We start from the raw sequence: 16523 nt of genomic DNA, 5'->3' as shown, positions 1-16523 counted from the left end.
TTCCAGTTTGTTGCTTATTACTTTAACCTCCGTACCAAAAAGAGAATATTTAGTCATTCAATCCTCATCTTCTCCCCCAAACTTGTCCTCTTCCTATATTCCTTTTTTTAGTAAATGATAATATAATCTAAAACTTAACCTTCCATAGCCAACTAATCACCAATTTCTATTGATTATATTCCATACTATTTCTTTATTCTGTCTACTTCTATCTCCAATGGCTACCATCATCTCTTACCTTGGAGGCTTCCAATGGCCTCCAAAGAGTTTTCTTGTCTCTGAGATGCCTTCTGCCAATCAGCCAATTCTTTATACTGTAGCCAAAGTGATCTTTCCAAAACCCAAATATAATCATATGACAACCCACTTTAAAATCATTCAACTGCTTACTGCTCTCAGAAAAAGTCCAAACTCTTCAGCATAATTGTCAACATCTGGCCTGGCTTGCCTCATGCTACCATCTTTTATACTCATACTGAACCTCTTGCAGTCTCCTCAACAAACAGTGCTCACTATCCTCTGGAAAGCCTTCTAAGACTCCCTCAAGAGAGAATCAGGTGACTTTCAAAATTGATCTTTCAGCATCCTCTGCTTCTCCATCATCATATTTACCACACTATACAGTATCATCATACTTACCACACTATACAGTATTTTAATTACTTATCTTTCTCTCCCAGGAAGCTATAAATTCCTTAAGGTCAGAAACTGCCTTACACATTCTTGTATTTACTATGTAAAGCATTACGCCTGCCTGGCACTGACATATAGATGGTGCAAGATAAAGATTTGTTGAATGCATGAATGAATGAATGAATGAACTGCAAAGAAAGACAAATTCAATATCCTACAATTTGCCATAATAGTTATTAGCTACATTACAGAAACCTAATCCTTTAGCAAGACCATATTTAAGCCATGAGCCTATCACAATTAACCCGTTGAGACAGAAATAAAGAACGCTCAACATAAACTCGAAATTCAAATAAACTTAGAGCATATTTATGTCTTCCAGTTTAGATAGCGTAAGCGGACTACTTTTTGGAGAGAATACACATATATCAGAACCATGATATGTTACACATGTAAAAAAGTTATAACTACATATGCAATATATTTTCACAGGTCAAATGTTGAGTTTGCTTTTTAACATATATGAAAGCTGCACCTCATCACTGACTCACCGATTCTTTTCCAGCTCATTGTGTGTAGACCTAAAAGGGAAAAAAAAAGGGGGAAAAAAAGAGTATTAGCCATGTTTTGTTGCTGAGGCTATAGAAAGGGGGATTAGTTTAGGTACTGCTAAATAAATTCACCCAGTTAATTTATTTAACAATGCAATACATGGTCAGACTTCTATCTATCTCACTCATCAAGAAGAAATAGTCTATGTTCATTAAGACTGTTCATTCAGGTATACTGTTTTCAGTTAACAACTCTAAATATTTTGAAATTAGGATCTCATTGTCATTTTTGATAAAATTGATACTAGCAAGTATTCTCTTGCCTACTTCTAGGGTCCTACGTTTTACTGATTTGTAGACATCATATTAGAAATTTTAATTCAAACATAATCCCATTTTTTTTGTTTTAAAAAAAGGTATATGTACTTCCGTGTCCTCTTCTATCTCCACTTACCTACTCCTAAACATAGGGAGAGAAAAAGTTTTGGCCACCACAGAAGCTGAAACAGGCTTGTCTTATTGCTAAGTGATACAGACAAATTCAAGCCTTCTTTCCTTGAATGTGAAACATAAACCAAAAAAAGTTATACAAGGGAAAAAAATAACATGAACAGAAGAAAATATATTAATAAAATAAAAAACACATGTTTAAAAGACTGGGAGGATACACCTCAAAATGCTAACAAAGTCTTCTGTTTGTGACTTTTTTCATTTTACTTATTAGTATTTGTTACAATAATACTTACCATCTATTGAACAAGCTGAGTGTCTGCTAAACAGTTAACATACATTACCTCATTTTATCCTCCAAACAACCCTCATTTTATAAACAAGAATACTGAGGCTCAGAGAGGTAGAGAGACATGCCCTTGTCCCAAGAGTATAAGTTGCAGCCATGAGTTAAGCCCACGTCTTTGTTACTCCAAACCCCAAGTTCTTAACCACTCAGTGACAAGCAGTACTGAAGAGAGGTTAAGGGCACAGACTCTAAGGCCTGACTGACTGGGTTCAAATATTGTGTGGCCTTTTAAAAGTCCCTTCATTTCTCTGTGTTCAGTTTTCTCATCTACGAAATAGGAAAAATAACAGTACTTGCCTCATATGATTGTTATAAGGAATAAACAAATTTATGTTGAACATCAAAATATAACAAACTCTACCTAAAGTTAGCTACTATTAGAATTATGTTATACTCAGTTCTCTTGAATAAATGTATTATTTTTACAATAGTTTGGCATTAACAATAATGGAATTTTATAAAGGAAAATTTAAGTTCCTGTCATCAGAACTGAAAGTTTAAGCATTTAATATATTCTGGTTAATGTCAAAAGCCTTCAGATTATTATATTACTGATTACTTTAATCTGATTTATTATTTTAATGGATATTTAATAATCAAATTTCTAAATTTTAACAATATTTTTGTCAGTCTCATAATTTGTGGAAATTTTACCCACTGTCTTAGTTCAAGAGCCAAAAGCCTTCTTTGAATTACTGTCTACTGTCCACCTTTTGCTTTCTTAGCAGTTTCATAAGGTCCAAGTGACACAGGATGAAAAAGACTGATGTTCATTTTTTCTTAAACAGCTTTAATGGAGTATAATTGCTTTACAATGGTGTGTTAGTTTCTGCTTTATAAAAAAGCAAATCAGCTCTACATATACATATATCCCCATATCTCCTCCCTCTTGCGTCTCCCTCCCACCCTCCCTATCCCACCCCTCTAGGTGGTCACAAAGCACCGAGCTGATCTCCCTGAGCTATGTGGCTGCTTCCCACTAGCTATCTATTTTACATTTGGTAGTGTATATATGTCCACGCCACTCTCTCACTTTGTCCCAGCTTACCCTTCCCCCTCCGCGTGTCCTCAAGTCCATTCTCTACGTCTGCATCTTCATTCCTGTCCTGCCCCTAGGTTCTTCAGAACCATTTTTTTTTTAGATTCCTAATATATGTGTTAGCATACGGTATTTGTTTTCCTCTTTCTGACTTACTTCACTCTATATGACAGACTCTAGTTCCATCCACTTCACTACAAATAACTCAATTTCGTTTCTTTTTATGGCTGAGTAATATTCCATTGTATATATATATACTACATATTCTTTATCCATTCACCTGTCGATGGACACTTAGGTTGCTTCCATGTCCTGGCTATTGTAAATAGAGCTGCAATGAACACTGTGGTATATGACTCTTTTTGAATTGTGGTTTTCTCAGGGTATATGCCCAGTAGTGGGATTACTGGGTTGTATGGTAGTTCTATTTTTAGTTTTTTAAGGAGCCTCCATACTCTTCTCCATAGTGGCTGTATCAATTTACATTCCCACCAACAGTGCAAGAGGGTTCCCTTTTCTCCACACCCTCTCCAGCATTTACTGTTTGTAGATTTTTTTCTTTTTTTGCAGTACGCGGGCCTCTCACCGTTGTGGCCTCTCCCATTGCGGAGCACAGGCTCCGGACGCGCAGGCCCAGCAGCCACGGCTCACGGGCCCAGCCGCTCTGCGGCATGTGGGATCCTCCCGGACCGGGGCACGAACCCGTGTCCCCTGCATCGGCAGGCGGACCCTCAACCACTGCGCCACCAGGGAAGCCCCTGTTTGTAGATATTTTGATGATGGCCATCCTGACTGGTGTGAGGTGATACCTCATTGTAGTTTGATGTTCATTTTCAAGAGATTATCTTAATAAGAGAACATCTCTCTCTCTCTCTCGAGATGTAAAAAAAAATCTCAGGATGCTTTAAGAGTTAAGACAAATTAATGGCAAGGATATGTATGACTCAGATGGGAGAAACAATAAAAACACAGCACTTTTAGTATAACACAGACTCAGACTTCAAAACTCAATAAATTACAACCAAATCTCTACCACATATAAGTACTTATAAAAAGGTTTAAGTTCTTTGTTGTTTGAATGAAATGTCAAAGTAAATCAATAAGTTAGAAGAGGGAAAAGGTGTATTTGAAAGAGATTTAAAGCAAAAAAATATTGTCCAAAATTTGAACGTGTAATCAATAATAAAATATCCCACCCACCCCCTCTTAGTAAGTTTTGGTTTAATTGCCTTAATCTGAGAAGAAAACTCAGAACAAGTAAAACAAAAACAATGAAATACTATACTAAGGGAACTTCCCTGGTGGCGCACTGGTTAAGAATCTGCCTACGAATGCAGGGGACATGGGTTCGAGCCCTGGTCCAGGAAGATCCCACATGCCTTGGAGTAACTAAGCCCATGTGCCACAACTACTGAGCCTGTGCTCTAGAGCCCATGAGCCACAACTACTGAGCCCGAGTGCCACAACTACTGAAGCCCGTGTGCCTAGAGCTCATGCTCCACAAGAGAAGCCACTGCAATGAGAAGCCCGCACACTGCAACGAAGAGTAGCCCCCCCTTCGCCGCAACTAGAGAAAACCCAACGAAGACCCAACGCAGCCAAAAAATTAAAAAATTAATTAATTAATTTAAAAGAGAGAGAGAAGCAGAGAAAAAAAAAAGAAATACTACAGTAAGTAATAAATGGAAATAATCTATTTAGAGAGACGAAGACTATGCACCGTATACTTATTTCAAACAGTTTGGCATTCCACATATGGCATTAAATGCAAAAGATATATATCCGGGCTTCCCTGGTGGCGCAGTGGTTGGCAGTCCGCCTGCCGATGCAGAGGACGCAGGTTCATGCCCCAGTTCAGGAGGATCCCACGCGCGGCGGAGCGGCTGGGCCCGTGAGCCATCGCCGCTGAGCCTGTGCGTCCGGAGCCTGTGTTCCGCAACGGGAGAGGCCACAGCAGTGGGAGGCCCGCGTACCGCAAAAAAAAAAAAAAAGATATATATCCAAAGATAACCAATTGCTGAATTCCAGCATTATATTGAGCCTACTATCAAAGCTAACACCAAAAGAACATAATCTGAACCACTGCTGTGAACAAAATTAAAACAGCAGGTTCTTCCCACCTCTCTCAGATTTTTCTTTATTATCTTCTTAAAAAAAATAAAATTATAGCTAAGTATATGAACTTTTCCACCAAACCAGAAAATGTACGCCATGTCTAGTTATACCACTAGTAAAATTTAACAAGATTTCCAAATACCAAGAAGCAAAAATGATCACATATGTACTAATATTTATCATATTGCCATATTCTTCCAATTTTTAAAAAATGCATCAGTAGCGTTTACTCCTATTTTGATGACTTTTTTGCCTCTAATATCAAGTCAACAAATACTGCATATCTTCAATGTTCAAAATTGTCTTAAGCTGCAAGGAATCAGAGACAGTCTCTAGCTGGTAGATTAAGACATTTACAGGAATAATTATAACTCAAGGCAAAACAAATATATTAAGAAAGGTACAAAGTGTTGTGGGAGTTTAAAGGATGCAGAGTTTACTTACAAATGGGGCTATCAGAAAATGGGGCTTTAGAAAAGGGGACATTTGGTCTGCGGCTTACATGATGAGTACATTTGCTACTACTAGAAACCAGACCTAGTAGGGAGAAGACATTCCAAGTGGAAAGGATATAGCACAAGCAAACAAGCAGAGTTGTGAAGTCCAAATCAAAGCCAGAGAACAAAAATGGAAAAAAGCCCTGAGTTTAAATATTAGCCCTATCACTCACATTAGCTGTGGAACTTTGAACAAATTATTTAACCTCTCTAATTAACAGTTTTCTCGTTTGTAAAACTGGAATAATACCACATGCCTTGGCTGGGTTACTGTGAGAATTAGAGAATAATGTAAAAGCATCAGCACCTAGTAAGTATTCAGTAAATGTTAGCCACTGTAAATATTCTTATTATTTTTAACAAGACTGAAAATATACTACCTAAAACAATGTTAAACATATTACATGGGGCAACAAATTGAGAGGTTCTTAGTAACACTTGGAATTAGCCTGGAAACAACCAACCAACCATAATGATTAAAAAAGAAACTGAAGGAAAAGACAGGTCTTTTGATCATTTAGTCGGCTGTGAGGACAGTATAAGATTTAAGGTATGACGTCTAATTATACGTACACGCAGAAAATAACGATCCAAGCAGTGCTGGCAAACAGAGAAGTTGAACGCATCACATCCTAGCACACTCAGAAACAACCTCTTTGCTTCCCTGAGCCTATGTGCCTGACCAAGCCCTTCCAATAATATGCCATTAAAATAACCCATTATGATAAATTCCCTATAAAGCTGAGATGTGCTGAATAATCCATCTGGTTAGCACACTTTTCTTCTCCAAACAAAAATACACCTCTGAGAACAAACACTATGAACTGTCTTCCTTTCAGACACTCTTACTCTGAATGCTTAACAGCTTCCAAGGACAGGGATAAAGACATTTCTATCATTTTATCATCAAATCACAGGTAATCTTTTTCGCAAATACCATCCCTTTAAGAGACATGCTAACGTATTCTCTGCTTGAGTGGGAGTCATTATCTCAACCAAATCTGTGATTTTTCACTGACTACAACACTGCTCTCATACGTAAACTTTTAATTCTTTAGGGTGCAGTTTGGTGGCAGTCAATGAAATGAAGCGTAGAATTGAAAGTGCACAAAATTGTACCATTTGGCTCAAGAGTAGTACCACCATGGAAGGAAAATAAAAGCCCCCGTTCCCAGAATTAATATTCTCTTCCAACAAAAGAAAAGACTTCTATCTTTGTTGGATTAATGAGCCAACCCCTAATTTGTTAACATTTTCATTTCACTTATTTTCTAATCCTAAAGTGCCTAGTGGATGTTGTCCTCCACACAATGAAAAGAACACATTCTATGACGCTAAATGAATATTTTCTAACTGTATCCTAAAGCTTAAACTTCAGCTTTATTAGAGCAGGGGGTCTCTGAAGTATATACCTAAAGGGGTTGAAAAAGAATTGGTTGAATAGTGAAACTTCTATTTATGTTTATTCTTCTTCTTAAACTTTATTCTATATTTATAAAATATTAGTACAGTGATACATGTATACAATTATCAACACATACAAATATATTAGGTATACAGAATTTTTTTGCTGCTAGTGGTATATAATAAAGTGGTCAATAAAGTTTGAAGAACACTGTAATAAAAGAAAATCATGCTTATTGTCAATATAGTAATTCTTTCAAAGAAGTAGTTTTGTACATTTACTTCTATCACAAGTACATATTTTAAAAAAAAATTAAAGACATTAAAACTTGAATACTGCACACTTTTAGGAAAAATGCCTCATAAGAAACGTACTACTTCTTCCATAACAATAACAAAAAAACCCCACCACAATAACTAAGACCACAAAAAAGCAAGTGTCTAAACAGGATGCATAACAATAACTACAATTAATAAGTTTTTCTTAAAACTTACTATCAAAGCTGAATATATGCATACCTTATGATTCAGCATTTCCCCTCAGAGGCATACACCAAACTAATATACATAAATATGCTCACCAAAGGACATACAAGAGAATACACATTCTTTTCATACTAGCCCAAAACTGGAAATTCAAATGTCCATCAATAGTAGGATGGATGAATAAATTGTGGAACATTCATATTGATATAATGTAATACTATAGAGCCCTGAGAATGAACTATTATGCAATAACATGGATGAATTTTCAAAATTTCAACATAGTGCTGAATGAAAAATGGCAGATACAAAAATACACACTGCATAACCCCATTCATATAAAGTTAAAAACTGGCAAAACTAATGGTATCAAAAGAAGACTGTAGTTACCTCAGGTAGGGTTGACAGTAAGTCTATAATATTTTATTTCTTCACCTTTGTGAAAATTCATCGAGCTATACACTTAGGATTTATACACTTTTCTGTATGTACATTTTCAATAAACAAGAAAAAATGAAAAAATTACACATGAATCAAATTCAGTAAAAATCAATTCTTATTTCAAATACAGCAAACACTCTAATTTGTCTCTGGTAAATCTTTTGATATATTACATAAACGTCCCTAAGTTATGCACTTTGTAAAGCATAATTTTCAATAAATTTAAGTACTAAAATCATACAGAGGGCTTCCCTGGTGGCGCAGTGGTTGAGAATCTGCCTGCTAATGCAGGGGACACGGGTTCGAGCCCTGGTCTGGGAAGATCCAACATGCCGCGGAGCAACTAGGCCTGTGAGCCACAACTGCTGAGCCTGCGCGTCTGGAGCCTGTGCTCCGCAACAAGAGAGGCCGCGATAGTGAGAGGCCCGTGCACCGCGATGAAGAGTGGCCACCGCTGCCACAACTAGAGAAAGCTCTCGCACAGAAACGAAGACCTGACACAGCCAAAAAAAAAAAAAAAAAAAAAAAAACCATACAGAATAAGTTCTCTAAGCACAATGGAATTAGAAATCAGTAACAATAAGATAACTAGGAAAATAGCAATATTTGGAAAATAAGCGATAAATCAAAGAACAAATGACAGAGAAATCAGAAAATATTCTGAACTGAATAATGAAAACACAACATGTCAAAATTTGTTGGATGTATCTAAAGCAGTACTTAGAAATGTTTAGCTTTAAATTCTTCTATTAGTATAAAAAACAAAGTTAAAAATCTATGGTTTAACTTTCACCTTGAGAAGCTACAAAAAGAAGAGCAAATTAAGCCCAATGAAATAGAAAAGGAAATAAGAAGTCACAGGTTAAAGAACAAATCACAAAGAAAACAAAGTATCTTCAGCTGGATGATAAAGAAATACAACATTTCAAACATGGCATGCAGCTAAAGCAGTGTTTAGAGAAAAATATTTCTAGCTTTAAATCCTTATGTTGGGGTAGGGGGCAGTGATGGAGTCCAAAATCAATGCCTTCCACCTTTAGAAGGTAGAAAAAAAGCAAACTAAACCAAAAGAAGGTGGGCAATGGATCTCAACTGTGTGGGCTATTTTTCCCACCAGAAGATATTTGGCCACATCTGGAGACATTTTTGGTTATCACACCAGGGAGACACTACTGGTGTTTTGTGAGGAGAGGCCAGGGATGCTGCGAAACATCCAATGATGCTCAAAACAGAATTATCTGGCCCAAAATGTCAATAGTGCTGGGGTTGAGAAACTCTGAAGTAGAGGAATAAATAATAAAGCCAAGAACAGGAATAAACAAAATAGAAGACAGGAAACAACAGAGAGTATCAATAAAACCAAAAGTTGACTTAAAAAAAAAACCCAGTAAAATGGATAAACTTTTCTAAAACTGATGCAGAAAAAAGGCAAAAATTACCAACACAAAAAAAATAACTAATATCAGGGACAAAAGAGAGCACATCACTACAGATACTACACACATTAAAAGGATGATAAGAGAATATTATGAACAGCTTTATGCCAATAAATTCAACATGTAGATGAAATGGACAAATTTCTTGAAAGATACAAATTATCAAAACTAACTCAAGAAGAAATAGAGAGTTAGTGTCAGCCTTGCATCTATTACAGAAATTGCATTCATAATCAAAAAACCTGCCCACAAACAGAAGACCTAAATAGACATTTCTCCAAAGAAGATATACAGATTGCCAACAAACACATGAAAGAATGCTAAACATCATTAATCATTAGAGAAATGCAAATCAAAACTACAATGAGATATCATCTCACACTGGTCAGAATGGCAATCATCAAAAAATCTAGTAACAATAAATGCTGGAGAGGGTGTGGAGAAAAAGGAACACTCTTGCACTGTTGGTGGGAATGTAAATTGATACAGCCACTATGGAGAACAGCATGGAGGTTCCTTAAAAAACTACAAATAGAACTACCATACGATCCAGCAATCCCACTACTGGGCATATATCCTGAGAAAACCATAATTCAAAAAGAGTCATGTACCAAAATGTTCATTGCAGCTCTATTTACAATAGCCAGGACATGGAAGTAACCTAAGTGTCCATCAACAGATGAATGGATAAAGAAGATGTGGCACATATATACAATGGAATATTACTCAGCCATAAAAAGAAACGAAATTGAGTTATTTGTGGTGAGGTGGATGGACCTAGAGTCTGTCATATAGAGTGAAGTAAGTCAGAAGGAATATATATATTCCACATATATATGGAATCTAAGGGAAAAAAAAAAAAAGGAATATATATATTCCACATATATATGGAATCTAAGGGAAAAAAAAAAAAAGGTCATGAAGAACCTAGGGGTAAGACAGAAATAAAGACACAGACCTACTAGAGCATGGACTTGAGGATATGGGGAGGGGGAGGGGGAGGCTATGACGAGGTGAGAGAGTGGCATGGACATATATACACTACCAAGAGTAAAGTGGATAGCTAGTGGGAAGCAGCCGCGTAGCACAAGGAGATCAGCTAGGTGGTGTGTGACTGCCTAGAGGGGTGGGATAGGAAGGGTGGGAGGGAGATGCAGGAGGGAAGAGATATGGGAACATGTGTATATGTATAACTGATTCACTTTGTTATAAAGCAGAAACTAACACACCATTGTAAAGCAATTATACTCCAATAAAGATGTTAAAAAAAAAAGTCATGGTGCCATAAGAGCAAGGAAAAAATTAGCGAGAACAACAACAAAAAACAACCTGCCCACAAAAAAACTCCAGGCCCAGAAGTATTCATTGGCAAATTTTACCAAGCATTTAGGGAATAAATAATACTAATTCTACAGAACATATTTCAAAATATAAAGGAAATGGAAATATTTCCCAATTCATTTTGAGGCCAGTATTACCCTGATACCAAAACCTGACAAAGAACTTACATTGAAAAACAAAACAAAACAAAACCACAGACTACTATTCCCTCAAGAACACAGACACAAAAATTCTTGAGAAAATATTAGCAAATTTATAGAAACTATCAGTTTTACAATAAAAAACTTGTCTGGTCTTTGTCCCAATTTCCTGGCACAGAGCTTCGGACACCTTGGAATTTCCTCAGTTATAGGAGTGTCTCTGTTATTCATGGTGGGCTCTTGGACCACTCTTGAGTTTATGCTAGGGAGATGACTTAAATTGGACTGGTCATGCCAGAAAGACCAGCCATGTAATTAGAGGATTCAGGCTTTGAGCAACTGATACCAGCCAACCTCTGGGGAGAGGAGGGTCACTAGAGAGTTCAATCACATGGTGAATGACTCAATCAACTGTGACTACATAATGATATGGAAATAAAAACTCTAGAATCCAAGGTTCAGGTGAGCTTCCTGGTTGGTGAACACATCAATCTGCCAGCAGGGTAATGTATCCTGATAGTACACAGAGAGGACACAGAAGCTCCATGCCCAGGATTCTCCAGGACCTCACCCTATGCATCTCTTCATTTGGCTGGTCATGATTTGTATTATTTATAATAAAACCTGTAATCGTAAGTATAGCACTTTCCTGAGTTTCATGAGTAGTTCTAGTGAACTATTGAACCTGAGGGGATTGTGGGAACACCTAAATTTATAGTCAGTTGGTCATAAACGTGGGTGGCCTGGGGACTCTTAAACTTGCATCTGGCAACTGTAGTGAGGGCAGTCATGTTGCAGACTGCACCCTTAAACTTGTGGAGTCTGTACTAACTAGAGATGTTAGCGTGAGTATTGTAAAATACACCATGACCAAGTAGGGTTTATTCCAGGAATGCAAGATTAGTTTAAGGTTCAAAAAAATGAAATCAGTGTAATTAACCATATTAGCAGAATAAAAAAGAAAAACCACAGTATAATCTCAATAGATGTAGAAAAAGCATTTGACAAAATTCATGCATTCATTCATGATAAAAACTTTCAGCAAATTAGGAAATAAAGGAATTTCCTCAACTTGTTAAAAGGCATCTACAAAAAAATCTATAGTTGTCACATCAATGGTGAAAGAATATGTTTTCCCAATATCAGAAGCAAGGCAAGGATGTTCACTCTCATCAGCTTCTATTCAGCCACTGTGCTAGAGGTCCTAGCCAATGAAACAAGGCAAGAAAAATAAATATCATACAGAAAGGCAAGGAAAAAGTAAAAATATCTTTAATGTAAACATCATTTAGTGTCTATTTAGAAAATCCTAATATACAAATTACTAGAACTAATAAGTGAGTTTAGCAAAGTAGGTTTACAAGGTCAATATACCAAATTCAATTTTTATTTACAATAGCATCAAAGAATATTAACTACTTTAACAAATATTAACTAATTTAATGAAGTATGTGCATTACCCACACTCTGAAAAACTACAAAATACTGCTGAATTTTAAAAACATCTAAATAATTGAATGAATGGGGAGATATACCATGTTCATGCATCAAAAGATTAAATGTTGTTCAGATGTGTCAAGTCTCCCCGAAATTAATCTACAGATTCAATGCAAATCAAAACTCAATCAATCAAAATTCAACCAATCAAAACTCTAGTAGGCTTTGTTGTAGAAAGTGACAAGCAGCTTCAATAATATATGTGAAAATGAAAAAGACCTAGAATACTCAAAGGAACTTTTGAAAAAGATAAACCAATTTGGAAGGCTTACGCTACCTAAGTTCATGACTTACTAGAAAAACTGCAGTAATTAAGACAGTGTGGTATTTTAGTAAAGATAAATATTTAGATCAATGGAAAAGAATAGAGTCCACAAATAGATTCACACATACATAGTCCTTTCATTTTTTACAAAGATTCCAAAGCAATTCAATGTAGAAATGTCTTTCAATAAATGATAGTGAAACAACTGGAGGTCCATTTGCCAAAAAGTGAACTTCAACTGTTACCTCACACCTTCTAAAAAAATTAACTCTAAATGAATCTCAGATCTAAATGGATTACCTATAGAAAACTTAAGAGAAAATTTTGTGATCTTGGATTTTGCAAATATTTCTTAGGACGTAAGAAGCATGAACCAGAGAGATTGGTTCAAGATGGCGGAGTAGAAGGACGTGCGCTTACTCTCTCTTGCGAGAGCACCGGAATCACAAGTAACTGCTGAACAGTCATCAACAGGACAACACTGGAACTCACCAAAAAAGATACCTCACATCCAAAGACAAAGGAGAAGCCACAATGAGATGGTAGGAGGGGCACAATCACAATAAAATCAAATCCCATAACTGCTGGGTGGGTGACTCACAAACTGGAGAACACTTATACCACAGAAGGCCACCCACTGGAGTGAAGGTCCTGGGCCCCATGTCAGGCTTCCCAGCCTGGGGGTCCGGCAACGGGAGCAGGAATTCCTAGAGAATCAGACTTTGAAGGCTAGCGGGATTTGATTGCAGGACTTTGACAGGACTGGGAGAAACAGAGACTCCACTCTTGGAGGGCACACACAAAGTAGTGTGTGCATCAGGACCCAGGGGAAGGAGCAGTGACCCTGTAGGAGACTGAACCAGACCTACCTGCTAGTGTTGGAGGGTCTCCTATAGAGGCACGGGGTGTCTGTGTCTCACCATGAGGACAAGGACACTGGCAGCAGAAGTTCTGGGAAGTACTCCTGGAGCTCTCCCAGAGTTCACCATTAGCCCCACCAAAGTGCCTGGTAGGCTTCAATGTTGGGTAGCCTCAAGCCAAACAACCAACAGGAAGGGAACCCAGCGCCACCCACGAGCAGAAAAGTGGATTAAAGTTTTATTGAGCTCTGCCCACCAGACCAACAGCCAGCTCTACCCACCACCAGTCCCTCCCATCAGGAAACTTGCTCAAGCCTCTTAGATAGCCTCATCCACCACAGGGCAGACGGCAGAAGCAAGAAAAACTACAATCCTGCAGCCTGTGGAACAAAAACCACATTCACAGAAAGACAGACAAGATGAAAAGGCAGAGGATTAGGTACCAGATGAAGGAACAAGATAAACCCCCTGAAAAACAACTAAATGAAGTGGAGATAGGCAACCTTCCAGAAAAAGAATTCAGAATAATGATAGTGAAGATGATCCAGGACCTCAGAAAAAGAATGGCGGCAAAGATCAAGTAGATGCAAGAAATGTTTAACAAAGTCCTAGAAGAGTTAAAGAACAAACAAACAGAGATGAACAATACAATGACTGAAATGAAAAGTACACTAGAAGGAATCAATAGCAGAATAACTGAGGCAGAAGAATGGATAAATGGCCTGGAAGACAGAATGGTGGAATTCACTGCTGTGGAACAGAATAAAGAAAAAAGAACGAAAAGAAACGAAGACAGCCTAAGAGACCTCTGGGACAAACATGAAACATAACAACATTCGCATTATCGGGGTCCCAGAAGGAGAAGAGAGAGAGAAGGGACCAGAGAAAATATTTGAAGAGATTATAGTCAAAAACTTCCCTAATATGGGAAAGGAAATAGCCACGCAAGTCCAGGAAGTGCAGAGAGTCCCATACAGGATAAACCCAAGGAGAAACACGCTGAGACACACAGTAATCAAACTGGCAAAGATTTAAAGACAAAGAAAAATTATTGAAAGAAGCAAGGGAAAAACAACAAATAACATACAAGGGAACTCCCATAAGGTTAACAGCTGATTTCTCAGCAGAAACTCTATGAGCCAGAAGGGAGTGGCATGATATACTTAAAGTGATGAAAGGGAAGAACCTACAACCAAGATTACCCTACCCTGCAAGGATCTCATTCACATTTGATGGAGAAATCAAAAGCTTTACAGACAAGCAAAAGCTAAGAGAATTCAGCAACACCAAAATCAGCTTTACAACAAATGCTAAAGGAACTTCTCTAAGTGGGACACACAAGAGAAGAAAAGGACCTATAAAAATAAACCCAAAACAATTAATAAAATGGTAACAGGAACATACATATCGATAATTACCTTCAACGTGAATGGATTACATGCTCCAACCAAAAGACACAGGCTTGCTGAATGGATACAAAAACAAGACCCGTATATATGCTGTCTACAAGAGACCCACTTCAGACCTAGGGACACATACAGACTGAAAGTGAGGGGATGGAAAAAGATATTCCATGCAAATGGAAATCAAAAGAAAGCTGGTGTAGCAGTACTCATATCAGATAAAATAGATTTTAAAATAAAGAAAGTTACAAGAGACAAGGAAGGACACTACATAATGATCAAGGGATCAATCCAAGAGGAAGATATAACAATTATAAATATATATGCTCCCAACATAGGAGCACCTCAGTACATAAGGCAACTGCTAACAGCTATAAAAGAGGAAATCGACAGTAACACAATAATAGTGGGGGACTTTAACACCTCCCTTTACACCAATGGACAGATCATCCAAACAGAAAATTACTAAGGAAACACAAGCTTTAAATGATACAACAGACCAGACAGATTTAATTGATATTTATAGGACATTCCATCCAAAAACAGATAACACTTTCTTCTCAAGTGCACATGGAACATTCTCCAGGATAGATCACATCGTGGGTCACAAATCAAGCCTCAGTAAATTTATGAAAACTGAAATCATATCAAGCATCTTTTCTGACCATAATGCTATGAGATTAGAAATCAATTACAGGGAAAAAAATGGAAAAAACACACAAAAAATACATGGAGGTTAAACAATACATTACTAAATAACCAAGAGATCACTGAAGAAATCAAAGAGGAAATCAAACAACACCTAGAAACAAATTAACAATGAAAACACGATGATCCAAAACCGATGGGATGCAGAAAAAGCAGTTCTAAGAGGGAAGTTTATAGCAATACAAGCCCATGTCAAGAAACAAGAAAGATCTCAAATAAACAATCTAACCTTACACTTAAAGAAACTAGAGAAAGAAGGACAAACAAAATCCAAAGTTAGTAGAAGGAAAGAAATCATAAAGATCAGAGCAGAAATAAATGAAACAGAAACAAAGAAAACAATAGCAAAGATCAATAAAATTAAAAGCTGGTTCTTTGAGAAGATAACAAAATTGATAAACCATTAGCCAGACTCATCAAGAAAAGGAGGGAGAGGACTCAAATCAATAAAATTAGAAATGAAAAAGGAGAAGTTGCCAGACACCGCAAAAATACAAAGCATCCTAAGAGACTACTACAAGCAACCCTATGCCAATAAAATGGACAACCTGGAAGAAATGGACAAATTCTTAGGAAGGTATAACCTTCCAAGACTGAACCAGCAAGAAACAGAAAATATGAACAGACCAATCACAAGTAATGAAATTGAAACTGTGATTAAAAATCTTCCAACAAACAAGGTCCTGGACCAGATAGCTTCACAGGTGAATTCTATCAAACATTCAGAGACGAGCTAACGCCCATGCTTCTCAAACTCTTCCAAAAAATTACAGAGGAAGGAATACTCCCAACTCATTCTATGAGGCCACCATCACCCTGATACCATAACCAGACAAAAATACTACAAAAAATGAAAATTACAGACCAATATCACTGATGAATATGGATGGAAAAATCCTCAACAAAATACT

General features: G+C 37.1%; 1 protein-coding gene across 3 annotated transcripts in view; it reads right to left on the bottom strand.

Annotated features, from left to right (window-relative positions):
• MXI1 (MAX interactor 1, dimerization protein) overlaps positions 1 to 16523 on the bottom strand; it is a 104081-nt gene that overhangs the window by 48156 nt on the left and 39402 nt on the right. For all 3 annotated transcript variants that reach the window (XM_029245803.1, XM_029245805.1, XM_029245804.1), the window contains one exon: positions 1185 to 1214. In XM_029245803.1, coding sequence (XP_029101636.1) covers positions 1185 to 1214 — 30 coding nt within the window. The remainder of the gene's footprint in view (positions 1 to 1184; positions 1215 to 16523) is intronic.

This window comes from Monodon monoceros, unplaced genomic scaffold, assembly GCF_005190385.1.
Source record: "Monodon monoceros isolate NGI ecotype Baffin Bay Population unplaced genomic scaffold, NGI_Narwhal_1 Super_Scaffold_4, whole genome shotgun sequence".
Taxonomy (NCBI): domain Eukaryota; kingdom Metazoa; phylum Chordata; class Mammalia; order Artiodactyla; family Monodontidae; genus Monodon; species Monodon monoceros.
This window is presented reverse-complemented; position numbering and strand designations above follow the sequence as displayed.